Raw genomic sequence first — 26,451 nt, 5'->3', positions numbered from 1 at the left:
AAAAGGCAGATGAAGGAGTGAAGTGAGAGGAAAAGTTGGGAGGGAGTTGGCAGCGTGTCAGGAGCAGACTCTAGAGCTCTGCACAGTGCAGAGCTGACGCACTAAAGCTCAGAGGGAGAGGGAGAGGGGAGGGGAGGGGAAAGAAAAGAGGGACAGACAGCAGTGGCCAGATGGAGCCGTGTTTGTTTTGAAGTAGCTCACTGCCGCTGAGAGCACGACAGGCTGACGACGTGAGGGGGAAGAAACACATCACACCCAGTCTGGGCCACAACGGGACAACGAACTACTGTTTCCTGCTTATGTGGACAGGTCTTCCGTTGTGGCCGCGCAGCTTAGTGTGGAGGCACCCTATGCAGCTCAAGGTCAGAAAGAGCCAGCAGCAGAAGCAGCCTACGGGACCTATCCCATGTGGATCCTGGGACCTGCAGAGTCAGGTGGGGCCTGAGTTTCCCTGTTGTCCTATACTATGGAGGGTCTATAGGACTCTGAAGAGGATGTGAGGCCTGGACTACGGTCATTACAGTCATTGCCTCCCACGACGGCGTCAGTTCTCCCGGGCTGATCCTGTGTCAGAGACGAAGGGGAATGGGCCCGGCCTCGCTGCAGGAGGAGAGACAGCCGGGGAACGAGTCCAAGGTGGCGATGGAGAGCTACCGCTGCCTTCTGCAGGCTGGCTCCCAGCTAGAGAGCACTCTGCAGCGTGAGTACACATCATGCTGACAGTCCTCTTTTCGCTTAGAGTAGCCACTCTCAGGCTTTTGAATGTAATCTTGTATCTGCCCTGAAGTTATTCAACATTACTACATTTCACCTTACCCTTGTCAGCACAGTGCAGCAAACGGAAATGTAATTTGGCAGAGGTCCATTTAGTTTCCTTTACAAGGTCCATTTGTAACTTCTGAGAACCAATACAGGAAGTAAGTAGATAACTGCACCCTGTACTGTATCTTCAGTCAGTATTATTGATGTGTCACTTCCTGCAGCTTTGCTCCTACAGTGATCTATTGCAGGGATTAGGTCAGCTATTTTAAGCCATCACAGATGGATGGATATTTAATGATTTGTAACCTCAATATCTGTGGATATCAGTCGTAAATCAGTGTCGGACAGTGATGGAAGCAAAAAGACGTACTATAACTGTTATACATCAAGCATAAGAAAAATGGATTGATTAAAAAGTACGAAATGCAGCTTGTAGTATTTGGGTATGTCCTTAAGTCATGTATTGAACTACAAGGCTTAAAAACTGATACTGCACGTGTCACTGCACGTGTCACTCTTTATTCCATTGTAACAACTGCATTTAGTGTAGGACAGGTAAAGTTTATGGTCTTTTTTTTAAATAAAATAATCAACATAATTTTTCAAACGTCAGCTTTAAAACAGCCAAAACATTATCCTCACTGTTTGTCAGTCATTTAGTTTGAAGGTGTATTTTGAACATGATTTCAAAACTATAGCAAAGGTTTGCATGATGGACAGAAATAGGACCTGATGGGACTGATGTGCACAGAGCAGCATTCTCCGGAGGATAATGTGATTACTTTGGGATCTTGGCCGCATCGAGTTGTTTCTTAATTGATGGGACGTTGCCTCTTTACATTTCCCGTGTGTTCATTGTACCTGTTCTGCAGTGTGGAGGTAACAGATACGACAGGGAAAAGGCCATGCTGTGTTTCTATTTATACCAGGTGAAGTTTTTTTTCTTTTCCCCCAGTGTGAAATATGAAACAGGGTTTATCCTAACCTCTTTACAGGGAATGCAGCATAAGGGTACACAACTATATGAAACAATAGCCAGAGATTCATCATTTATGTTAGTACATTTTTTTTATTTACGTAGCTCACCTGTTACTTCTACACCTGCAGAATATAATTGTCAGTATCAGATTGAGCCACTGCTGCTCCAGTTTACTTTCTATGAGTGTGTTACCAATCTTAGTCACTTAGGATAGCATGTGAGGATTTCAAAGTCAACCTATAATTTTCCACAATAGTCATTACACCAAACCTCATGACTTTGTTGTTGGACAACTCCCACGTAACCCAAAGAAGTCTGTGCTCCCCTGGGAATACAATCTAATCTATCTTTCATTTTAAAATGTCCACGTGGTACTCTTCCATCAGCACGTTAGATTATTTCAGTCTTAAAGCCTTAACCGACCTGTTTGCTCTTTTCTCCTTTCATGACACTTAAAATCGGCATCCAGGAATGACACCAACTTTTATTTAGAGTTTAAACTTCGCAACCGTTTATGGTTTTGACTCCTGAACTGCCTGACGGGCCTCAATTTGAACCACGACTCCCACACAACTTCACACATCCACATATGATTCTGTGACATTTTCACTTCATTGCCCTGCTATCACCTGCAAATTTCATAGAACTGGGTGCGGAGAGACAAGGGAATTCTCTTTAGAAACGTGTGTCGGTAGTAGTGCACACAGAGTATGATAATATGATCGGAAGACCTGTGATGCCTATAGCACAGGAGAAAGATATAGTTCTTCGTCCAGCGCTTATACAAAATATATTGCAAAATATCTCTCCGAGAACTAACTAAAAAATAAGTAACGTAACGAATACCCGGAGATATTTGGTACTAGTCACAGGTCCTTGAATGTAAATATTAAAAGCATCGGTCCTGCCTAGCTCAAAGCCTTGCAGTGCTGTTGTGCAGGGTTCACCATTCATGCCTTTCTGGTCTAAAATAAATCTGGTTTTATATATATGAGCGGGCAGAACACACAGTTTTCTTCTGCCCCTTTCTATCAGAATGTAGCCACCCACCAGTCTAATCCCCTTCGCATTTAAAGCTTCATTTAGCAAAATATCTCGTGACCTAAAAGCAACATGAGATTGGGCCTCTGTGTGCTATGAACATGTTTGTAAGAGGGGATTTTTTTTTTTTTTTTTGCTCAGCAAGGGATTACATGTCTGCTTTTTGGGTATCTGTAATATCAGACTTAATACAGCCTCTATGTGTATGTGCGACTCGCCTCCTTTTACTGTGATTCTGTATGATTCACTAAGATTTACTGTACTGTGTGAGTAAGGTGTGGCACTGTACTATCAACTGGGCAGTATGGGAAATTATATCCGTGTCACTCCCTGTGCACAGATTAATCGCTTCACTTCTTTAGTTGATAATCAGACAAAAGTCGTGTTTGAAAAGCCTCAACATGTTGGGTTTAACAGTGTGTGTGTATATATGCATGTATAATATTTATATATAAATATTTATATGTTTATTTTCACTGAGATCTGATCATTGTCAAAAAGCCTAAAAAAAATTGCCCGCAATTCAGTGTTGTAAAAGAACAAAACATTACAAAGCACAGAGGGATAAAGTCTTTTTACATGAGCTGTACGTAATGAAATCGATGGAGATGGTTATCATTGTTTGGACAACAGAGATAAGCTCAGCTTTGTATGCAGACTGGAAGGATTTGTCTGAGGCTGGATCTCTTCACTGGCAGCAAATCTCTATTCCCATCCACACTGGCAAACACTCCTCTTCCTCTGTGTAAGATCAGAAGAGCAAACAGAGGTTGTTTGACTTTTGTCTGTGCACAATGTGCTGCCATGTCACCTGGAGACAACATGACACAAGCTCAAAGCACACAGCATTTCTTAAAACATCTCACAAGCACACTGGGATTTGTATATTTTTCAATATTATAAGAACGTTATACTGTAAACTTTACATACCTTTATTAAAAATTTTAGCAAGGTAAATAGTGCTGTATATTTTCTACTTTTCCTCGGGTGCTGCACAGTCAGGCACGAGGCATGATTGACAGACAATGAGGCATTTTATTTGGCAGTGCTCTTAAATGCATTCATTCACTGGATGGACTGGTAGTCTGGCAGAGTGATGGGGGGAGTACAGTGTTTCTACCGACTGGCAAGTTTATTAAACACACTGCAGTTTACAGCACAGGCTACCCTTTCTTTGATCAAATGCAGCAGAGGTCTGCAGTGTGTGCGCGCGCTTCTGTATCCTGGGCTTATTTGGTTGACATCAATGCTGTAAGAGTTGCTTAAATAGCTTGCTTATCCAATTTATGATTGCTTACATTCAACATGTTATACATTTACATAACTTAACCATACAAACCATGCACTGTTCTACATTCCTGTAGCTCAAACGCTATTACAGTATACTCTCGCACATTGCAGTTAAATGTGCTTCGACATGACGTTACATCTATTCATTTAGGACCTGTCCCAAACTCCTGAATGTCTCATGGCGCCTGGCATAAATGATTATATAACTATTGGAGTGTGACAGTAACTTTATCCTGTTTCTGTGTGCGCACAGGCCGGCCATTGGTCCTGCTGTGGCCTGGCTTGGCTCAGCTCCTCTCTGTTACAGATACACATCAAATATTCAGCAGGTACCAGTGGAGCTCATTACTCGCTCCCTGACAGCCTCACGGACACTATTACTGCAGTAACTTCTGGAAAATAACACCTCCTTTGCTCTTCCGTTCTTCCTCATCTTTTTCTGACTGCGTTTTTCTATCTCTCTGCTCCTGTTAAATTTTAATGTCTCCATCCATTATGGATGAGGAAAGTATGACTTGTGAGCAGATTTACTGCCCTGTTGATCTGTTTCATAAACCCCTGAAGAGGGACAGGGGTATTTCGACTGGTCTTAACAAATCAGTATGTCAGTACTGTAAAATATGTGCTTTTGTTAATAATTATTGTTTGGATTAAAAGGTGCTATAATGACATTGGTATTGCCTTTTTTTTGGTCTCCAAATGGTAGAAGATGCTTTTCCTTATCATGACCCTCACTATGAATAAGATCTTCTACTACATGCATTATATTGCAAATGTATGGTGAGCATATGTAAACAGCCTCAACACGATGCACAGTTTGTCCGAAACACATCTGGTTGAATGCTGCTGGTGCATCGATGAGCAGATCTGCACTAACTGCTCTAAAAGAGACGTTTACTGGCTACTCACACTGGCACACTAATGGCACCAAGCATGAGATATATGGGAAATCTGAACTCTTCTCCAACATCGATACAGATACTCTACTGTAGTCTGAATGAGCTGATGTGTTTTGTTGATGTGATTATTTTACTTGCACCGGATTCAGACTTTACATCTGCAACGGTAATGCAGCAGTTACAACTACAGCATCCAGTGATCATCATCATGGAACACATGCACTAATATTTAATAATGTAACAGCAATGATTCAAAGTTCAAAATAGTTCTTGGACGGTCAAGTTTCAGTGAGCCCTGCTGTCTTTTTTTGGGATTAAAAGGTGATATTTTGTGCGAGTTACTGTCTTTTAAAAGGGATTAATTCATTCTCAAAACTAGAAAAGGTTTCACTGTGAAAATGCAATTGGAACGCTGTTTAGATAGTCATGTAAAACTTGTGCAAAATAGCTATTGTGGGTTTTACACACTAACATTAAAAAAAATTGTCAAATAAATGAAACGAAACATGAATAAATTAAAATTAGGTACTTACCATTTTTCAAAAATCTAAGTACCTACTTTGGAGATAATATAACAACACATGACATCCAAATTTTGACATCATTCAGTACCCATGGATCTTCATATTCAAATGTCTTGTTTATATATAAAGCCCTGGTTATGATATTTGTTTTCTTCTCCCAGAGGTGACTGTGCCTTTGAGCATGAAGGAGGTGGGAGGCTACATAGAGAAACAGGTGGCATACCTGTCAGGTGAGGTCTTTTTTTATTTATTTAACAGTTTCCATAAGCATATGTATCTCATGTCTTTTTCAAAAACAGTGATGTGTTTTTCTCCCAGGGGGGCGTGGGGAGGACTCCAGCGTCATCATCACTCTCCCAGAATGCTCAGCTTTCAGTGACATTCCAGAGGAAGCCTTAACCAAAGTGTTTACATACCTCACTCTCATCCCTCGGTGCGTCCTCTCATTTATTCCTGCCTGAGTCTCTCTCTTTCTGCAGTGCACCAAAAGCTCAGAGCTTGTATTCTGAACACAGCCGGTCTGACTGTCAGTGTTCCTCAGCTCAGGATCAAATGTCCTGGTGGTGTCCTCTGTGTCCACACCTCACTCTCCAGGAGATTTGGAAAGTTTAAATTGGATTGACTCCAAGACATTTAGTTAAAAGAAATTGTATTAAATTTCACATGAAAACAAGTATAGAAGTGTAAAACACCTATAAATGAGATGAAATTACAATAAGGCATCTTTAAGACTGTTCGTTTGCTTTTGACTGATCATAGTTTCTTAATTTGGTGGCTGAAAGCTGTGAGGCACCAAAACCTCACTCATTGTTTAAATGCCTTTTTTGCTTTCAGAACGAGGCAACCAGGAGTCAAATTCATCATCATTTTAGACCGAAGACTGGACACATGGGCTTCTATCAAAACTGCACTTGCCAGGATAGCAGTAAGTTTTTCCTCTTCTAAAGGGGTCATCTGTATCTGACCAATGTTGTTACCAGAAGAGTTCAGACATCATAGGACAAATAGCTCATCATGAGCTACAACTTGGATGCGCCTACAGGCTACTGTTTTATTTATGAGTTGCTGTTATTGAAAACCCTGAGAAAAACCTGGACAGCAACAAAAAAAAAAAAAAAAAAAAATCAAACCATTAATGCTGCAAAAAAAATAAAGTGTGTTTTCTAGCATAGTGTATAGTGCACTTCCAAATGGTGCCTATAGTTTGAAGTGGACCCGAACAGTCTGTCTGTACTGAATGTACCAATGCATACTGCTGCAAATGTATGAGTAAGCAAAAACTGGGTGATGACGCGGAATACTGAGGAGAGGATGAGGAGGAAGGCGGGCGGGAGGGGAAACATTGCAGTGAGCGCTGCCACCCTCCGTCTGAGAGGCAGCAGCAGCAGCGCTGCGGCTGTGGTCAGCCGGAGGGAGCAGCATACCTCGGCTTGGCACCGCTTCTCAGTGGACGGGTGGGAACTTATGCATTGAACCGAGATGGCTTCTAACACCATGGCGGATTGCTTTTACCGGCCAGAAGTGCCGAAGATCCGGAGGAGCCCGGTAATGAGCAGTTGGCTTGTTTGATGCACCTTGTGAAGAGTTTGGGGTGAAGTTTTTGGGCGGGCAGGGTGAATGCGGCAGTGGCACCAGCCGTGGATGCTGGAGAGCGTTGCACTGCGGTGCAGAGCGAACTTATGCTTAGTCATGCGACTGTGCGTGAGAGCTGAACGAAACCCATTGTAGCCTTGTCAGACTGATTACTTTTTAATGCATGTTTGTCTTGATATCAGAAGGTCGATTCAGGACGAATGCCTGGCAGAAGCTGCGTCACATTAATAAAATGTATAGCGAGCCATGTGATATTGCCCATAAATCCTACTGCAGAGGTGGATTTTGCAACACTTGTACCTGCATGATGTCAATGTTCAATTACTTACTTGTCATACAATCTGCGTGCATTATGTTCAGAAATGCCTACGTCACGCAATGACCTCAAACGACCTGCAGATGAAATGCAGACTATGATGTGTGTAAATAGTGCATTAGGCTTACAGTAATCACCTGAGTGACGGACCAGTGGAAACCTGAAGTCTCTCCTGTCAGATATGGAAGATTAAAGCTTCTTAATGCTTTTTTTTTTCAGTCCATATATCTTCCTGTGACAGTATGCATACAGGATTAAGGCTGTGTGTCTCTGTGTGAACATGCAGCTGCTGTATATTTATTGTGTACAACATAGTGAGGTTAAATAGACAATACAACACAAGTTATTGTTTTAAATGAAGTCCTTGTCACTATGCAGCGTCGTCACTATAACAGTGAATCATTTTTCCAACATCAAGGCTTCCTTTCCTGGGAACCTCCACCTGGTCTTGGTGCTCCGACCCACCAGCTTCTTCCACCGTACTGTTACTGACATTGGTTTCCGCTTCAGCCAAGAGGACTTCATGCTCAAGATGCCAGTAAGGCAGATCCTCCTCAGTTACCAAACATGTCTCACATCACAACAAGGTACACCTCGTTCGTGTTACGACCCTGGGCTCGAGCCAAATGTTCTGTGGTGAACAAAGCCGAGAACACGTGGATTTAAGTTTTAACTTAAATATTCTCATGCAGGAAGTTACCCTACGTAGGATGTTTCTAGTATTTCTGGTGAGCTATGCTTTAATTTGAGAAGCATCAATGCTATCACTTGGCTTTCCACTGTCTGTGACTGAGAACAACCTCTTGTATGCCAAATTTCTCAATTCTGCTGCGTTCAGAAGATAGACTTGTCTGTAGTTGATGATACCTCCTCCAGTGTGGCACAGAGACTTGCCCAAAATACTTGTTCTATTGTAGGAAAGTGCACCCAGGTGAAATATACATATGCTAAGTTATATTTAATCTTAGCATCCTTGAGTATACTTGAAGCCCTACTCCTCATCAGTATACTTCAAGAATGCTATTTTGGAACAACTAATTTTGTACTAAATATATTTTAGTAGTAAGTAAATTGTAGAAAATCACAATTTGAAGTGTATTTAGTGTATTATTTTGGGGCTAAATTGGAAAAACTTTAACTATACTTAGTACAATTTAAGTATATGACTGTATATACTAATATACACACCTGATAGCAAACTTAAATTATACCTTATTTGTGTTTTAAGTACATTTGAAATCTATTGAGTGTGTTACAAATATGTAAACATTACAATATCAGTATATTGATATTGCGTTAATAGTATATCAAAAGTTATTATTCTGGCTTATTCTAAGTACCAAGAAAGCACAATTTTTATGCTATCTTACTTTGTACACTACATACTCTTACACATTACAATATTAGAAATGTATCACCAGTATCCTAAATGCTCAATGCACTTCCCAGATAGTAATCAAAAACACTTTATTGAATTTCATATATATTCACATTTCTAATAGTACATTGCAAATACACTGCCAAGAATTGTACTATCTGCAAAATATATAACGTTTACTAACAGAATACTTCTAACAATTTTCACATTAAACAATTAAACATACTGTTAAATAATTGTAGTATAGTGCATTTTCAAAAAATATAAGAAAATGTACTTAACAGAGAGAAAAATATTTTCTGATTTAAGTTTACATGGCACATGTATTACTAAACAAAACAGAATGACCTTGTTTCAGATTAAAAGAACACAGAAGAATACTGAACCATAAAAAAAACAAAAAAAACAACAACACACATTCCTGTTTATTGCACCACTGCCTACTCTCGCTCACTAAATAGAAACGCAAACATGCTCCACATTATGTTCCTTTCTTTTGGTTGAACTGCTCATTGTTACACTTGCGTCTGATGACCGCCCGCACGTCCGAGGCACTTGTCTGCGGAAACTCTTATCTGTTAACAGAATAGACGAGAGATGATGTCACACAGCATATTCATACAACATTTTCTTCTATTTTGACTACACAGAAAATCCTGTTGAACCAATATATTTTGTGAACAGTAAATCAAGATTAGCAGTGAGGAGCTATATCAATATGGTATGCCAATATTCCTACCAGAAGAAGTGTAAAGAAGCAAAATCATAGTTTAAACATACTGTCCTCTGAAATGTTAACCACTCCAATCCTAATCTGAACACCTACCACAAAGGGATGCCATGATTTGATCCATATGGGGATCCAAGCTGTGACCAGTATTATCATCCATCTGCTGCTACAAGAAAGAATGGGATCCAAAAAACAAAACAAAATAAATGGATTAGAGCCACATCAAACCACACGTCCCTGTCAGGTACAACAGACATGTACAGACAACTGACGTGTTATACTATCATAGGACTGATATTTCCCAAAATGCAACATTTTTCAAAAAAGTGACATAAACCTTCAGAATGAAAATAATCAACATTTTGTGTTAGTAACAACATTACATAAGAGTCTATAGGTGAAGGTTGCGTTATGGCCTGAGTGAAACACTTGTGATTATGTGACAAAGTTTTCCTCACAGTTTGGTGTAGGATCGATCACTGATGACCTGTCATTCAAGGCTCTATTTTAATTGTGCTTGCCGTTCTCTGAGTTGATGATAAACCTCAGTCTTCATCAGAGTTGCGTCCCTAAATCTTTAAAAAAAAAGTCACAATAAGTATGACTTGCAATGTCAGGATGTTGTGGGTGTCATCACAATTACAAGTATAGCTATTTATGCACTTTATACAATTGTGATCATCTTAACAATTGACATTTTTTATAAATGGGCCTGCTGTGCATTATTGTAGCCATGCATTGGAACACTTTCCAAAAGAAATGTACAAATAATGTACTGAAATATAAACATGCATGTTCACTCAATATTACAATAAAATGTAACCTCAAATATAGCTACTAAAACATCATGATATCAAAATATGTATTTTTAAAATCTGCTTTCAGTGCATTATCACAGTAATACATTTCAAAACTTTCCAAAAGAAATGTACAAGTAATATATTGAAATAAAAGCATGATTCACTTCACTTTGTGATTGGAATTACACTCAAATATAACTTAAAATATACTAAAACTTCAGGATATTAAAATGGATAATGTTAAAATATACTTTCAGTGCATTGGTCCAATGATAATTTTGAGCATACATTTTAAATACATTTAAAAACAATGTTCAAATCAATACACTAAATACACTAAACTTTCACTTAAAGTATATTTGTCTAATAATATATTTCTAGAAAATGTGCTACAGTACAATTATTCTAAAGTGTGTTAAAAGTTGTATTGTGAAAATTGGTACAAGCATGATTTGCATACTTTTTATATATTTGTCAATAGTACAATTTGTTGTCAGTATATTTGCAATATATTCTTGAAAAAGTCAGTATATTTGAAATACAAAAAAAATATTTTTTTCCTTTTCATCTGGGCATGATATCTTTTAATAGGTAATGTCAGACAAAGTACAAAGTGTTGTTTGTGAGGTCTCAGATTCAGTCTGCACATTTAGGTGGTGATGCTGAGCTCTGTCACAGACCTGCTGCACTACATTGATGAGAACCAGCTGACGTCAGAGTTTGGAGGCACGTTGGACTACTGTCACAGCGACTGGATTGTTTTACGAACTGTGAGCCACATATTATGAATTACACTGGAATCAAACTGTAAACTGTTTCACCCTTCATCACTTTCTTGTCATTTCATTTAAATTTCTGACTGAGACACGTTTTATTTTTTTTTTTTAACCATTTTTGTAAAGCGGCTGCTGGAAATCCAGCAAATGTGAACGAGAAGTTTAAAATACAGAAGGGAATGTACCTATTCTTTACTTTTGAGTTTTCTAACATGAACCACAGATTGTTCTCCTTTTACTATGCAAATAAGCATTCTCATACATTATCTATGCACCAGTACAACCGGTCTTTTGGTGGTTTTGCTTCCACTACAGGCTATTGAAAGTTTTGCTGTAACAGTCAAAGACATCGCACAGATGCTACAGGGCTTTGGCACTGAGCTGGCTGAGACGGAGCTGCCTGATGAAGGGAAAGCCATCGAGTATCTCCTCGAGTCTCACACCGACAAGTACAGAAAACTCAAGGTAAGATTTCTAAGGTTTTCATTGAAAATGCATTTATTAATGTTACTGCAATTATATTTAATCTGCTATTTATGATGTCAATTTTCCTCTATTTGATAGGACGCAATCAGGTCGGTGTCAAAGGAGGGTCGTCATCTTCTCTCCAGCCTGGAGACCACTGGGAAAGAGGATGATTCCCAGTGGGATGTGAAGCTGGACTCGGAGACAGTGCAAAGGTAAGACATCTTTAAGCAGTCTTTTTCTTTCTTGCGTTTTATCATGTCTTCGATCAGTTGCTAAAAAGTGTATTTAAAAGTCAACTTGTTATCTACCACCAATAAGTTTGCCCTCTGGTTACATTTATGTTCTTACAGTTAAACTTTAAAACTCTAATAATTTACTGGGCGCTTTACAGTGGAAACCAATGAGATCTATGACAACGTTCTTCTGTTTTCAAGGCTTCTCGCCCAGCTCAGAGACATGGAATCAGCCTTTGATGGCTTCTTTGAGAAGCATCATCTAAAACTACATCAGTACCTGCAGTTGATCAGATATGAGCAAAGCTTTCAGGAGGTAAACATTTCATGTACCTGTATGTTCCTTATGTGTTTTTGTGTTTATATATTCCCCAGCAGATAATACATTTTAGTATAGAACGTTCAACAGGACTCAAGTTTTAATGTGGATGTAATTCCTCTGATAGCTCCCACTCTGGCTTTATATAGTTAGTTGTTTTTTTGTTTGTTTGTTTTTTTAATCTGTGTGTATATGTGCTGTGTCTTGTCTGTTTAGATGGAGTTGTGTCTGGAGCATCTCACGGCTCAGGAGAGGGAACTGTCCATATCTGTGAACACTCTGGCTCAAACAGAACAGGCTCTGAAGAGGCTGGACAGTCTGGAAGCCAATGCACAGGTCAGCATTTCTGCAATCAAACTGTCAACATCTGCAGACAATGGCACTTCTGTAGCAGAGACACATCATAAACGGGCCTTTCTTTAGATATCAATGCACTGTTACTTTTCATTTCATGGCTTTTTGACTTGCTTGTATTTAGCTTTTTTTTTTTATCTACTTAAAAAAAAAAATCTGTAAATATATCTGTCCAGGAGTTCCTAAATGCGTGCATACAACTGTATATATGTATAATATGTATAATGGGTGCTGAAGGACTGGAAAGTTTGAGTTATCACAGTGTGTACAACAAAAACTGACCCCTTCCTTCATGGGTTTCCCTGTTTGCACTCATCAGGAGGTGATGGTTCAAGCCCAGATCATCATCCTTCACGGACACCAGCTGTCAGCCGGTCACCACTATGCCATGGCTCTTATTATGCAGCGCTGCAACGAGCTTCGCCACCACTGTGATACACTCAGTGCTGCTCTCAAGACCAAACACTCCCTTCTCCTGCAAACACACCAGCTGCTGCTTTGTCTTGGGCAGGTGCTGAGAGATCTGCAGTTCTTTACAAACACATAAGCACACGCAAACATTGTGATAATATACATGTGCTCTCTTCCTTCAGGCCCATACTTGGTGTGATGATGGAGCATATTTGTTGGCCAATCAGCTAGTAGATAAGTTCCAGTCTAAGGAGGGGGCCCAGGCTGCTTTGAGGGACATAGAGAAGTTCCTTGAGGGGTCGCCATCTATGCTGAGCTCAGGACCTGACATCCTGGCCATAGAGTACGAGACTGTCATGACACCTCTGCTTCAGGTACCATAAGCTTATATGTAGAAAGAAGGCCATACAACCTCTTATTTACTTTAAAAAAAAAAAAAAAAGGCCTGTAAATAGATCTGATATGTGAAGTATACAGTGTGACTTTGTCTTTGTTTGACCATGTTCACCAGTAATATCATTGAATTTTACAGCAATATTTATTGTCTTTTCTCTGCATGGTTTCTCTCTCCTTTTGTGTTAGGGCCAGATTGGGAAAACGTTTGAAAAGCACGCTGCAGTACAGCAGATGATCCAGAACCGCCAGGCTTGTCTCAGGAAGCTGGCTGACAAACATGTACGACCGGTCCAACTGGTGGCCCCCAGGCCTGAAAACCCGCCACGGTCCAAGTCCCCGCTCTTCTCCCCAAAGCATGGTACAACACACACACACACACACACACACACACACACACACACACACACACACACACACACACACACACACACACACACACACACACACACACACACACTCTCACAGTTTTATCAAAGAAGAACGAATTATTGTTGGAATAGAGAATTTGTCACCTCATGTAGGCACACCCGTACAAAGAATGATCTTTATTACAGTGGAGACATCACTTGTCTTCAGTTAGCTGTCAGATTTCCTGCATATACAGTATGCTTTTCAAAAATCAACTAACTCCCTACCCTCCCTCCTCTGGTTTCCAGGCCCAGTATGGGGTCTCAAGGTAGTCCTTCTGGCATGGAACCAATCCCTACCCCCCTTGCTTCTTTCCTTTAGGCACCACGGTTGAATTAACACATCACAGGGTCCCACTGTACAGCCCCACGTTCTCCCTGAATGGCCTTTGGGTTAGTGTGTGTTGCCGTTACAAATGAACTCGAACAAGAATAGACGATATAATCAGTCCACTGGGAGATACCTGACTGCTCTATTAGTCACAATAGCTGCTATAGAACCATATGTGGTTCATATACAGTAAAGACCTTTTCATCTCCCTTTGGGTCTCATGGGAAGCTGTGCAAAGCTAACCAAATACAGTAGCATCCAATTAATACAGTATGTGCTATCTGGTGTGTGTGTGTGTGCTTTTTAAAAAAAAATTATTATTATTTCAACGTGTCGTCATCAATTGAATGTATAACTGTAAAACAACAGAGGCTTTTTCCCATGTCCGTTAAATGTCTTTAAGACTTTATTCTCCGTAATAGGAAGCCATACTAATGAGAGCAATAACAAGCAAGGGAGAGTGAATATGAACCCCTTTGAAGCTCCTTTGAGACTGGCGATGTAAGCCATTTAAGAAAGGAGATAAAGGCAATCGTGGTTAGTTTTGATTGATCTGATCAGGTACAAGTTTATATACACATGCATTCACCCACACGCATACATGCATACATGCATACCATTGACAAATGCAACATGGCACGTGCACAGGCACAACACTCAAATGAGCTTGGACTATCATGTTAGGACTCAGCTGCTGGGATCAAAAATAATCTGACAGATCTGCCAAACACTGCTTCAGATCTTTACATCCTGGTTCCACACCACACCTGAAGAGGAGGCAACCTATTATTACTGATTACCTCAAATGTCCATCATGACTGATTAATGTTTTTTTTGAATAGCTGTGCAATCCAACATGAGTCTATCATGTTCTCACTGTACAGGCGGTTATAAAAAAACAAACACAATTGTGTTTGATTTAGTGTGGGCACTTAAATTAGTCATCTCCTTATATAGCTCATCAGAGCATATGGAAATAAACTATGTTTGAATTACACTCTTTGATTAGCTGCTGCTGCTCATCTGGCTTTCACAGGTGATGGTTTGAAGTTCACATTCGACCTTTCTCTGCCTGGGAAGAGAGCGTCCCGAAAGAGCCCCAACACTAGAAAAGTAAGTATAAAATAAAAACTGTTTTTATTTGTTTTATGTATTCATATACTTCCATTTCCACAGCTTCACTGACCCTGTAAAATGTTTATCTCGTAATTTTCGTATCTAACTCTTCCTGTTTGGCCCCGTAATTTGTTCAGGACATTTACACTTTCTTTAAAAGTGCCGTCCATCTGCATTGTGTTTTTAGATCGAGGTAATTCACGACTACCAGGAAGGCCGGAGCTGTGTGTCGTATAGTCTGTACGGAGACGACAGCCCAGATCTCTTGAAGCGGTGAGGAGGAGGCTTCTGTCCACCCATCTGTCTGTCCTTACTGCTGCTCTTGATGTTGTTTACTTTATGATTCTCTTTGTTCAGCACTAATGATGCCCTCTGGCTGTCTCTCTTTCTACTCCTCTGTGTATGTGTCATAGTCATGTGATGCGGGAACTCATAGATACAGAGAGAATCTATGTGGAGGAGCTGCTGTCAGTGCTACTGGTAAGATAACACACCTATGTTTAGTTTTATTTATCACAAAAGGTATTTTTTAAAAGTTTATGATTAAATCTTATAATATGTGTGTACAGTTTGTTCTCACCTAGTTTTTTTTTTTTTTTAATTACTCTTAGCAATACATATTTTATTCAGTTTGCACAAACCATATGCTTCCTTCATTGTGTTGCCATAAATATTGCAGGGTTACAGGGCTGAAATGGAAAACCCAGCTCTGTCTGGGCTCCTGCCTCCAATACTTCGCAGTAAGAGAGACATTCTCTTTGGAAACATGCCCGAGATCTACAATTTTCACAGCAGGCAAGTGATTAATGACTCACGTCACATATACAGTCGACCTGTTTAAACACAGAAATAGACACGAATGGTTGTGAAAAGTGATTACTATGGCTCTGTATTAATAGTTTGTTAGCTTTAAAGAATGACACTTTTAAACTTCTGCAAACATTTCCACTATGATCTGGAATGATTGTTTTAGAGAACTTCAAGGGTGTTCTTTTCAACTTTATTTTTAGTATTATTATCTTCAACAAAAATAGTACAAATAGACTATGAACAACAGAAAGAGCAGTAAAGTAAAATGCCTCACATAATATAAAAGACAGGAAAGGGCCGCGGGTCATTTATGTCTGTCATTGTCCTTTTATCTAATCGGTCCTTATGATCCATGACTTTGACTAACAGAAAACTAAAACATGTTTGAAGTAGCTGTCCTTCATATGTTTCGCATGAAAACAGATTAAACTATAAGATGAAATGCATAAAATGAACACAAATACAGTTAAAATATAAAATAAAGCATAGTTATAGTTAGTTATAAAACAATTTTGGTTGTAATGTAAAGAAGACCTATCAGCATTTGTGACTAATATTCGGTTGAACCACACTTTTGAGTTTAATACTGTATTTGACCACGTCCTACCAACTGATTTATTTAGAAAGCTGTCTGTACCATAAATGTGAATAACTCTGGTCATAGTTTTAGAAACACACTCCGATGAAAGCTTAGCTTGCTAAACATGTATTAGTTGATATGGAAAATATTAACAGTTGAGTTCATGAATGTTTCTACCTTCCTGCTCAGGTCCACGCCAAATTTTGCTCAATGATTTTTAAAGCCAAATAAATGATCCTGGCAAGAAACAAGTCTGGCCTGAGAGATGGTCTGAGAGATGAATTGTTAACCTCATTGGTTTCTATAACGCATTCTTGTGTCTATACCAGTTATTGTATCAAGGCTGATGTGTGGGAGGGGATGACTTAAGATTGTTTTTTTGAGTCACATTGTTTGTCTTCTGAGATCTAATTGTTGGCCTTTGACCTCTGTGGGAAACCAGGGTTTTCCTTCAGGACTTGGAAGGATGCCTGGATGCTCCTGAAAGTGTGGGGGCGTGTTTCCTGGAGCGGGTGAGAGGATGAATATGAATATTGTGTAGACTCTTCATACAATACTCTGATCATTAGTACATCATTTATATCCATCTTATTCCCGTCTCCCCAGAAAGAAAGTTTTAAAATGTATGAATGCTACTGTCAGAATAAGCCGCGCTCTGAGGCACTGTGGAGACAATTCTCAGACTGCGGCATCTTTCAGGTCAGTTTGATTTCACTTTCTGTCTGCATTTTGTCTGATTCTTACACTGATGTCATATAAAAAGTTTTACGTATTTTAACTACTGAAAATATCTGAATATTTGTTTCACACAAGCATACAGTATGTACCTCTACAGTTCTAAACTGATTAACACCATCAAGTCAGAATAAATGTGAGCTTTTAAAATTACATTTAGAATAGAAAAGCTGACAAACATTACAATTATTGTGGTTTAATTTGTCTTCCTTGTGAAGGAGTGTCAAAAGAAGCTGGAGCACAAACTGGGCCTGGATTCCTACCTGTTGAAACCTATCCAACGCCTCACCAAATACCAGCTGCTGCTCAAGGTTAGAAAGCAAAGTCATATCACACACATATAAAACAAGTCCATCCCCTACATGTTATATGTGAGATAGGATATTGACATATATACAGAATAAGCTCTATTTTCCTTGAGATTGGCCTTAAATGTGTCCTTCAGATAACCCAGCCCGCCAGCTCTGAGTCGGATGGAAAACAGTAGTAACAAACAGACTCACTTATTAAATACACATTAAGCCAGTACATGTGCAATTTTTTTGCAATCAGCAAATACAGCACACAATATCTCTAGTGGACTCCTCGTTCTTAATTCTCCCCATAGGCATCTCTGTATCTTCAAAATCCTAATTAAAAAAATTCACCAGACAAAACAGCTCTCCTAAATTTGCCAGTTTGTTGGCATATATTAACTCTGACCATAGAATCCGCTGACTGAGCTAATGCCCATATATCCACAGCACTACCAGTTTGTTGCAAGTCTTTACCCCTCAAGTGTGCAGTTTTAGTTAACATATATGTGTATGGTTTTGCATGTATGGTGTGACTATGTATTTGCTAACATATTCTGTGTGTACTCTCAGGAGCTTATAAAATACAGTACAGATTGTGAGGGCACCTCTGAACTGCAGGGGGCGCTAACAGCCATGCTGGACCTGCTCAAATCAGTCAATGACTCCATGCATCAGATAGCCATCACAGGATATGAGGTGAACTAAATCTGTTCTGATCTGTGTTTCAGAGCTGAATTCCTAAACTCTAATTAAGAATATATTTGTAACAAAGTCTCACACATAAACTCTTCCTTCTCTGGTATGCAGGGTGACATTTGTGAGCTGGGCCGTGTTTTGATGCAGGGCTCTTTCAGTGTGTGGATCAGCCATAAGAAAGGTCCCACACGCATGAAGGAGTTGGCTCGCTTCAAGCCAATGCAGAGACATCTTTTCCTCTATGAGAGAGCTCTGCTCTTATGCAAGCGGAGGGAGGAGCACGGAGACGGCTGCGACAAGACCCCCTCGTACAGCTTCAAGCACTGTCTCAAGGTTGGTCTGTGTCTTTGTTTCTGTGCGGATTAAAGGAATATTACACTCGTTTTTTAGAACATTGACTCATTGGCGAAAATATTCGAAAACTTTACAATGTTATGACTGTGAATACCAAAATCAAACACGTTCCAATACTCTGCTGCTGTGTAAGCATCTAGCGCTGTACATTTTGTTGACTGATGATGATGACAGTGTCAAGTAAGAACAAATCTTGAGACATCTTATAGCAGGTCCAAAGCAAATTACCAATAATTTAAACATTTTTGTATATAAGGTTGGTACAACTAATATCATGAAGATTATCTACAGACTATCTGTAGGTTAAAGTATCTCTTCTAAATAAACTGTTTTGGTTACATATTAAGAACATGGTCAGTAATGGGAAACTTTGTTTGTTCAGAATGCTAAGTGCAATATACTGTATGTGCACTATGTAGTTTTCATAGCACACAGTAAATGGTACTACAAAGCTTTGACTTTGATAGATGTGTAAAAGACAATTATACAATAATTGATGATTTAAGTGCATAACTGATGGTTTAAGTTTAGAAAAACTCAGTTTGCTGCTCAGTAAACTATTTGGTGTTGTGCTCAGTAAATGAATAGACAAGAGAGGGATTTCAAACACAGGCAATATAGAGTTAGAAAACACAATAATATGGATAAATAATGAAAGTGGTTTCCTACCTGACATAGTTCCAAATGACCTTTTAAAGACTAACAAATAGAATAAATGGTTTGTTACACTGCTTGAAATCCCTCACATGTAATAACTTATTATCCTCTGCACTATTACTAACATAACCCACCCTTAGGTTAAACACTTAGTAATGAAGTGAAGGATCTACTGGAGACAAAGAGTTAATATTAGTGTGTGTATGTATTTGCCCAGCTACTTTTGTTGTATGCATGGATGTGCAGAGGGTGTCACAGCGGGTGTCACACCAGCAGTTGCAGCTCTTGATTTATTATTGAGGATGTGGGAAGGAAGCAGTTGCACAGCGGAGGTGTGTGTGTGTGTGTGTGTGTGTGTGTGTGTGTGTGTGTGTGTGTGTGTGTGTGTGTGTGCGTGCGAGAGAGCGTGCTAATGTTTGTGTGAAGACAGGACAGGTGTGTTACATGATGTAATTCTGATGTATGACGTCTGTGTATATGTCTCTTGGCAGATGACTGCTGTGGGGATCACGGAGAACGTCAAGGGAGATGTGAAGAAGTTTGAGATCTGGTACAGTGGCAGGGAGGAGGTGTATGTGGTTCAGGTAAGAAGCCTGAAAAAAGGTGAATGCTGGCATTTTCAGAAATGCGTATAAAGAATTTTCTGACAAATTCTAATATTTAATGGAGCGGTGTGTAGAGTTTTTTCCTTCCAAGTAAGAGAATCAATTATGGCCATACAACTTGCGAGTCAGTGTATGGTTTGTCCCTTCTGACCTACTTTAGAGACATGGCGATACAACGTTGGGCGTTCAGTGAAATAGGACCCAATCCATATATGAATGTTGCATATATGAAGGAATATTTCTAAGCTAACAAAAACACGATTCCCAGTTTCAGGTCATTTGACACTAATGATAATTACGAATATTATATTTCATTTCTGCCAATAGAGCCTCCTAAAACTGATGCACTGATCCTTTAATAGACTAATGATTAATCATATAAACTTTAAAGAGAGGCCTTACAGAACAAATGGTCCCATTGTAACTAGAGTGAAACATGTACAGACTTTTGTAATCCAGGGACACGTCTGGTTCAACTTGTGTCTCTGTTGTCTCGCAGGCTCCTACACTAGAGGTGAAGATGGCCTGGCTCAATGAGCTCCGCAGGATTCTGACTAACCAGCAGAAGCTGCTTAGAGGTCCGTGAGCAACTTAAGTTTATCTGGGCAACTATTCTGAGTACAAAGATCTTCTGCTTTCAGGGCTTTGAACCAATTCTCAGAGAGCATGAGATGTGGTTGAAAGCTACACAGATTGTGGCTGTGCCTCTGAGCTTAGAGTTTCTTCACCATATGCTGTTCCAAAAGGGAAGATATGAACACACTCATGCAAAACTCAAGTTAATATTCAACTTAGAATTAGCTAGGTCCTGTTCAGAAACTGAAATCTCTCATCATGTCTCCTTACAATGCCTTGTTGTTCTTCTCTGCACAGATGAAGCATATCAACAAGGCCAAATGGTAGAACACATGCCGCTTTCTCCACCACTCTCTGAGAGGTCAGTGCCGATGGTTGCTTACAGACACAGTGTTAACAGTAGCGCATGACTGTCGGCTGTAGTTGCACAAACAAAGAAACACAGACTTATGCAGAACACACACACACACACACACACACACACACACACACACACACACACACACACACACACACACACACACACACACGCACGCAGTCACAGCGCTACAATCCGCATTTGCTAAGTTTTCACATCTAATCAAAGCTTGAGTGAATGTGACTCATTTCACATTGCCCTGGTACAAGGCTTAGTGTGTGGCGGTGTGTGACAACGGGCACAGGCCCCACTCTTCACTGCTGTCTAGTTGCCTATCCCCACTCCTCCCGTCCCCCACCTGCAGGGGCATGCGGCCGTCCAGAGGGTTTCCCAGGGGCTGTCTGCCGGGGCTCGACTTTGTCTCGCTCTCAGCTGATGTGTTTCTGTGCCTGCGGTCCAGGAGCCCCCGTCCCCGAAGCCCCCGGCAACGGCCCCGGCCGCGCCCCCGCCACTGCCCTCAGCGCCACTGACCTGCCATAACGCTCAGTGGTAAACTCAGCCTGGCCCAGCCTGGCTCGCCTCATCCTGGCATGACCCACCTGGCCCAGCTTGGGGATCAACCACCCCGGGCTGCTGTGTTTGCATACTGATCGTCAACTGCACCCACTTTTTATAGCCTCCATTCTGGTTCATGACTGATCCCCATGCTACCATGCTACCATGCTCCCATGCTGCGTAGAGAGGCCAATGTCTCAGTAGCTCCTCCATGACTTTTTTAACATGGTACCCAAAAAAAACTATTGCTCTCATTTTTGCATCTTAGATTTGCTATTTTGCATGTAATGCAAAGGGAAAACAAATTATAAATTTAAGCTTCATTCTATGAATTTTCTTAATTTCCTCATGACAGCTGCTTTTTAAGATGGGGCTGGTTTTTTGAGATCTGATCAAGCATCTGTAAAAAGAAAGATTCTCACTGAGCATCCAATAATGATGTGTCCAAATCCTTAAATTTGGATCTTAATAAATCGAGACCAGATCTTCCCTTGTGTTGACACGTGCCTGTGTGAACACTGTGTCAGTGGTCTGTAAATTGTACTTTCCCCCCTTTTATGGAGTGGCTTGCAACTGGCTGCCGTGTGTGGTTTGTGCTGTCTGGCTAGTGCCTGGTCACGGCTGTGTGGAAAAACAACAGGACAGAGTTGTTCTTGACGGTGGTCTGGGGCCAGACTTACTATTCCTGTATGAGTCAGATTCAAGAAGCTGACCCCAGATCGTATGGCTGAGGATAACATCTATCCTGAGTGTGTCGAACTGCACAGGACTTGGTGACACATGTTGTTTTGTGTTATTTTCCCAGCAAGCAACAGAGAGCATCACTGAGTTCAGAGGACACTGAGTCGGGGAGGAGCAGTCCAGACCCCCAGCCACACTCCCATAAACACCAGCACAACCGAAGGAGTGAGTAAATTTCATCCCCACACATTTACGCTGTAATCAAGTAGATACTTAGTAACTAAATCACTGAAACCTTTACGGAAATTCATGCAAATCATATTTGCTTTGCACACTGTTGCACTGCTGCTGCTGATTTTCCTCATAATTGTAAACTAATGTAGATATTTGACTTTTCCCCCCTCAGCAGTTCAGGTGCACTTTGACCTGAAGAACCAAGTACATCGAGGAATTTGGGGGAAAAAGGTCCACCTACTAAGATTAGCTTTTGATTCTACGTTCTTGTTAATTTCCCAGTAAGTGACAGAAGGGGTCATGATGATGTCGACATAGTTACTAAGTATCTACACTGTGTCTTTTGAGGTGTGGTGTTCGGATTAATGTGTTCATCGGTATCGTTAACATCCAAAGTCCGGTCTGCGTCACAGGTTGGCCCGGAGCTCATCACTCGGTAGACATCTGCGAGGGTCTGGAGGAGTGGCCTGGAGGTCGGGACCCCTTCCACCCATCTGACACAGAGGAGGAGGTTTTAGTGCAACTGGTGAGACCAAATACAGCCACATCAGATACAATATACTACATCAATGATAATTTGTAGGATTCTACATTTTATTTTAGTCAATTAATTAATACATCTCTGTCTAATTAATTAATGACGTTAATACCACAAAACTAGGCTTTAGTCTTGCAATGGCAACAGAGGATTTAATGAAGGTCCTTATGAACAAATTTTACCTCTAATATGTAACCATACATGAAATAAGAAATCACCTTGGATTCCTGTCCTGATTCCAGCAAATTTGTTTTAATCCAACTAAAAAAACAACTCTAAAATCAGCCATGTTCTTTCATTTGAAAGTTCTGAGAAATTAGTCTCACTCCTAGATTACTGTTATTGTTGTACTGTTATTGTTGTTTGTCTTGCCTCAGCTGGGGAGTTGTGTACAGGTTTTCTAAAACAGACTAAGAGGAGTGTTGGTCTTCCCTCATCTACAGCCGAGGAGGCACTCAATTGGTCTGTGGTCAATCTGTAAGGACAGAAAACAGATGTTTACCATCTGAAAAAAGAAACGCCATTAATTTGCATTACAGTACCTTTACACTGAAACTTTGGAATAGTTTATCTCTTACAATAAAATTAGCAAATCGAATTGGTGTAAATATCGAGACAGTTACAGACCATTACTTTTCTGACCTTGTCTTTTTTTTTTTTTTACATATTTTACTTGTGTTTTAAATCTATTTTGTGGCTGTTGCGCCTGTTAATGTTGTTCCTGTTTTAGAGTTTTTGCAAAAAATTTTAACTTTTACTTTAAAAAGTGCAGTATAAAGAAGTCTGCCATGGACAATAAGTAAATTTTTGATTTCCTTGTGCTTGACAGTTTTCCTTCTGTGTTAGTCTCCAGGCCGATACAGGGCTTTGACTAACTGTCTCCAAAATGGACCAGACAGCATCACCATTAAATGTGGAGACATCTTCCAACTACAATGTGAGGACAACAGGGGGCGCTGGTGAGTTTTCAGCCACATGATGTTCGGTAAACCCCTCGGTCAGGAAGGCGTAGTGATCAGCCAAACTTTCCTCATGATAAGAGGTACAGTGTGCGGTAGAAGTAGCTTTACAAAGTGTGTTATTAGGGTAAAAAAACTAAACTTTGCTCCCTCATCTCAACACTTTCCTCACCATTCTTCATCCTGGTGGAAAGGCTGGTGAAAAATCTGAGTCGCCGACTGGAAGGCTTCATAGCAGCTTCCAGCCTGCAGCTGATTATAGGAGACAGCAGCCGAGAGCACTCCTCCAGACTCGGGGGTAAAGAAAAAAAATGACTTCCCAGACAGTACATTGTTGAATCATAGCGTTTCTAAACTTTGATTGTCTTTTTAACGATCTTTGTGTTTTCCTGTAGACCCAGCGACCCCAAAAGCGAGAAAGCTGAGCACCCCGTAGGAAAGAAAGCACAGAATGTGAATCTAATATTTACCTGTGGATGGTGAACGGACTGAGCCAGAGCTGTCTCATGACTGATGCACTAACACTCCCCTGTGCCATCCGCTTTCCTCAGCACAGTTAAATCATTAAAGAGGAAAAAAAGTGGGAATGAACAGACCTGATTTTCTCCCATGGCTTTGACTGACAATCTCCTCAACCAGTGTTGTCTGATAGTGAAGGTGTGTGGACGCACCAGCACAAAGGCACAGGAGCCATTTAGCCCCCATTGGACAATCAACAGCCTTTTCCCAGGATCCTGTTCGGTCTTCCTCTTTTCAGATTGGATGATGAATATCTCGTCCATCTGGCGCTCCATCTGCAACATATGCAGTCGGGATGCGAGTTTGCTGCTGCAGCAGTGGGTCATTTTGCAATCTGTGGACTCCTCATTCCAGCTAATACTTGAGGTTAGAGTTGTGTGTGTGTGTGTGTGTTTTCCTGTTTGTCTCAGTGTGTGCTGGATGGATGCTAACCCAGGACTTGCCTGACACATTTCTTAAAACAAAGACTTGTACATATATGGTATCATTTTTAACATTTACTGTATCTCAGTGTGTTCCATCTTTTTGTTGACATTGTCCATTGAACTACATTGTGATTTTCTTATATTTCCCCCTTGAAGGCACCACTCTTCTGTCCAGTCTGGGAGTTAAAATGCCAAAACGTGCCATGCCATAATGCCTTTTTTATTCCTGCTTTATAAGAGTCTCTTGTATGTGATTGTCTTGCTTTAAACTGACCTCACAAATATTCAACAGGCACTTTAATATGCTGGAAGGACAGTAGACACACAAAAAAAAAATCCACCTATTGTCCACTGAATGTGTTCCTTGCTTGCTGCTTTACCTCTCTCACTCTGTATTTTCCCTCATCCTTGCTGTTGTCTCCTTTGTTTATTTTTGAATGTATGATGTGTTAGGGAGGCAGGGGAGACATATACCCCCTGCATGCCGGCAGCAGTCGACGTGTCAATGATGGTAATGTAAGACACAGACAAACATGATGAAGATTGATGGCAGTGTATCCCTCTGTGTCTGCCGGAGACAGATGGGAGGTGCGTGCCACACAGCACGAAATAATGTCATTTTCCTCAGGATGTTTAGGGAGCTGACTGTCAGCCACAGCACAGAAAAGGGAGAGCGAGGCAGAGCAAGGGAAGCAGAGAGAAAGTATTTTTTGGGTGTACTCCTTCATCACGGAAGCAGATTGTTTCCCTCCTCAGCATTACAGCTCGGTTAATCTTGGGCTCCCCATTAAAAGGGATCATACAGCCAACATGAAATACACCCTCTGTGTCGAACACTTAATTAAATATTGATTGTAAACTTTTATGAATTTACCACATCAAATCGAGTCCCTGGACGAAGGGCTGCCTTTGATTCGCTGCGTTTGATATGGAAATGAGTCGAGAAATCAGCAGGGGCCACTGCGCACTATGTATTTCCTATGTTGTTAATTTATTTATTTTGCTGTCATGTTGTTCCGTCATATTGTGAGGTATCTGTGTAGTCCCAAATGAAATTACATCTCCATATATTTACAAGAACTAGGTTTAACTCTGCTACGGCACCCCCTTTATTTTTCCTTGTAGCTTGAGTGACAAATTCAGATAGTTTCTTTGTCATTTCAATCCAAAATGCTGCAGAATTTGCACAGATTTTCCAAGTTGGAAAACAAACAAAACTGCTTGAAATATTACGTGTCCCGATGAGCCAAGTAGCCTGAGCTTGTTGCTGAACATTTCTTTTGATGAAAATGCATGGCAACTGAAGAGTGAGCAGGTTTGTGTTATTTGATGTTCACTGCTCCACACTGGCATATTTTTGTACAGCTTTGGTTCTGTAAAAAATAATCCAGTGAGAATATGGTATTTATTGCAATAATTGTATTTTTGTTTTTTTTAATAATTGAAATGATTAAATACTTGTTTTAACACGGTGATATGTTTGGCTGAATACTAAGGCTAGTCTGTTTCATACACCCTGATGTAATCTATCATTTCTGTAGTCTTGTTTTAATGGAAGCGAGCTTCTATAATAAAATTGTGCAGACTTTTCTCTTTTTGTTTGCTTTTGGTCATATTTCATTTGAAGCCTAAATTTGCAAAGATACTTTTTGATTCTTTGCTTTCACATTTTTTTTTACGGGAGACATTTCGACATCGTTATTGTAGGGAAAACCCAGGTGATGATGGCTCAATTTCATTCAAGGTCCCA

At 40.3% G+C, this 26,451-nt stretch overlaps 1 protein-coding gene across 5 annotated transcripts; it reads left to right on the top strand.

The window, feature by feature from the left end:
- Positions 1-488: 488 nt before the first annotated feature.
- mcf2a (MCF.2 cell line derived transforming sequence a) lies at positions 489-26,291 on the top strand. Of its 5 annotated transcripts, XM_069171189.1 has the most exons (30): positions 489-700; positions 5,657-5,725; positions 5,814-5,928; positions 6,330-6,420; positions 7,823-7,942; positions 10,966-11,082; positions 11,404-11,553; positions 11,653-11,768; positions 11,991-12,105; positions 12,325-12,444; positions 12,782-12,973; positions 13,056-13,247; positions 13,456-13,627; positions 15,044-15,120; positions 15,311-15,396; positions 15,537-15,603; positions 15,803-15,918; positions 16,956-17,025; positions 17,120-17,212; positions 17,467-17,559; positions 18,115-18,240; positions 18,352-18,573; positions 19,743-19,835; positions 20,356-20,434; positions 20,730-20,793; positions 22,151-22,251; positions 22,674-22,786; positions 23,645-23,757; positions 23,952-24,055; positions 24,153-26,291. In XM_069171189.1, exons 1-30 carry the CDS (start codon positions 586-588, stop codon positions 24,191-24,193), a joined length of 3,342 nt encoding a protein of 1,113 aa, XP_069027290.1. In that variant the 5' UTR covers positions 489-585; the 3' UTR covers positions 24,194-26,291. The 5 variants fall into 5 exon arrangements, 4 of the variants coding, with proteins under 4 accessions (XP_069027290.1, XP_069027291.1, XP_069027292.1 ...); XR_011179333.1 differs by lacking the exon at positions 24,153-26,291 and having other exon boundaries at positions 23,645-23,840; positions 23,952-24,039; XM_069171190.1 differs by lacking the exons at positions 22,674-22,786; positions 23,645-23,757; positions 23,952-24,055; positions 24,153-26,291 and adding an exon at positions 21,155-21,339 and having other exon boundaries at positions 22,151-22,240.
- The last annotated feature ends 160 nt before the right edge of the window (positions 26,292-26,451 follow it).

This window comes from Embiotoca jacksoni, unplaced genomic scaffold (assembly GCF_022577435.1).
Source record: "Embiotoca jacksoni isolate LCO1_2020_lvr unplaced genomic scaffold, fEmbJac1.0.p SCAF_5, whole genome shotgun sequence".
Lineage (NCBI taxonomy): Eukaryota > Metazoa > Chordata > Actinopteri > Embiotocidae > Embiotoca > Embiotoca jacksoni.
The sequence above is the reverse complement of the archived record's forward strand: the minus strand, read 5'-3'. Positions and strand labels throughout refer to the sequence as shown.

Coding starts and splice junctions, on each gene's coding strand:
- mcf2a (XM_069171189.1), top strand. CDS start 586: ATGGGCCCGGCCTCGCTGCAGGAGGAGAGACAGCCGGGGAACGAGTCC. Junction 11,083..11,403: donor ACTGGATTGTTTTACGAACT/GTGAGCCACATA, acceptor CTTCCACTACAG/GCTATTGAAAGTTTTGCTGT. Junction 11,554..11,652: donor ACAAGTACAGAAAACTCAAG/GTAAGATTTCTA, acceptor TCTATTTGATAG/GACGCAATCAGGTCGGTGTC.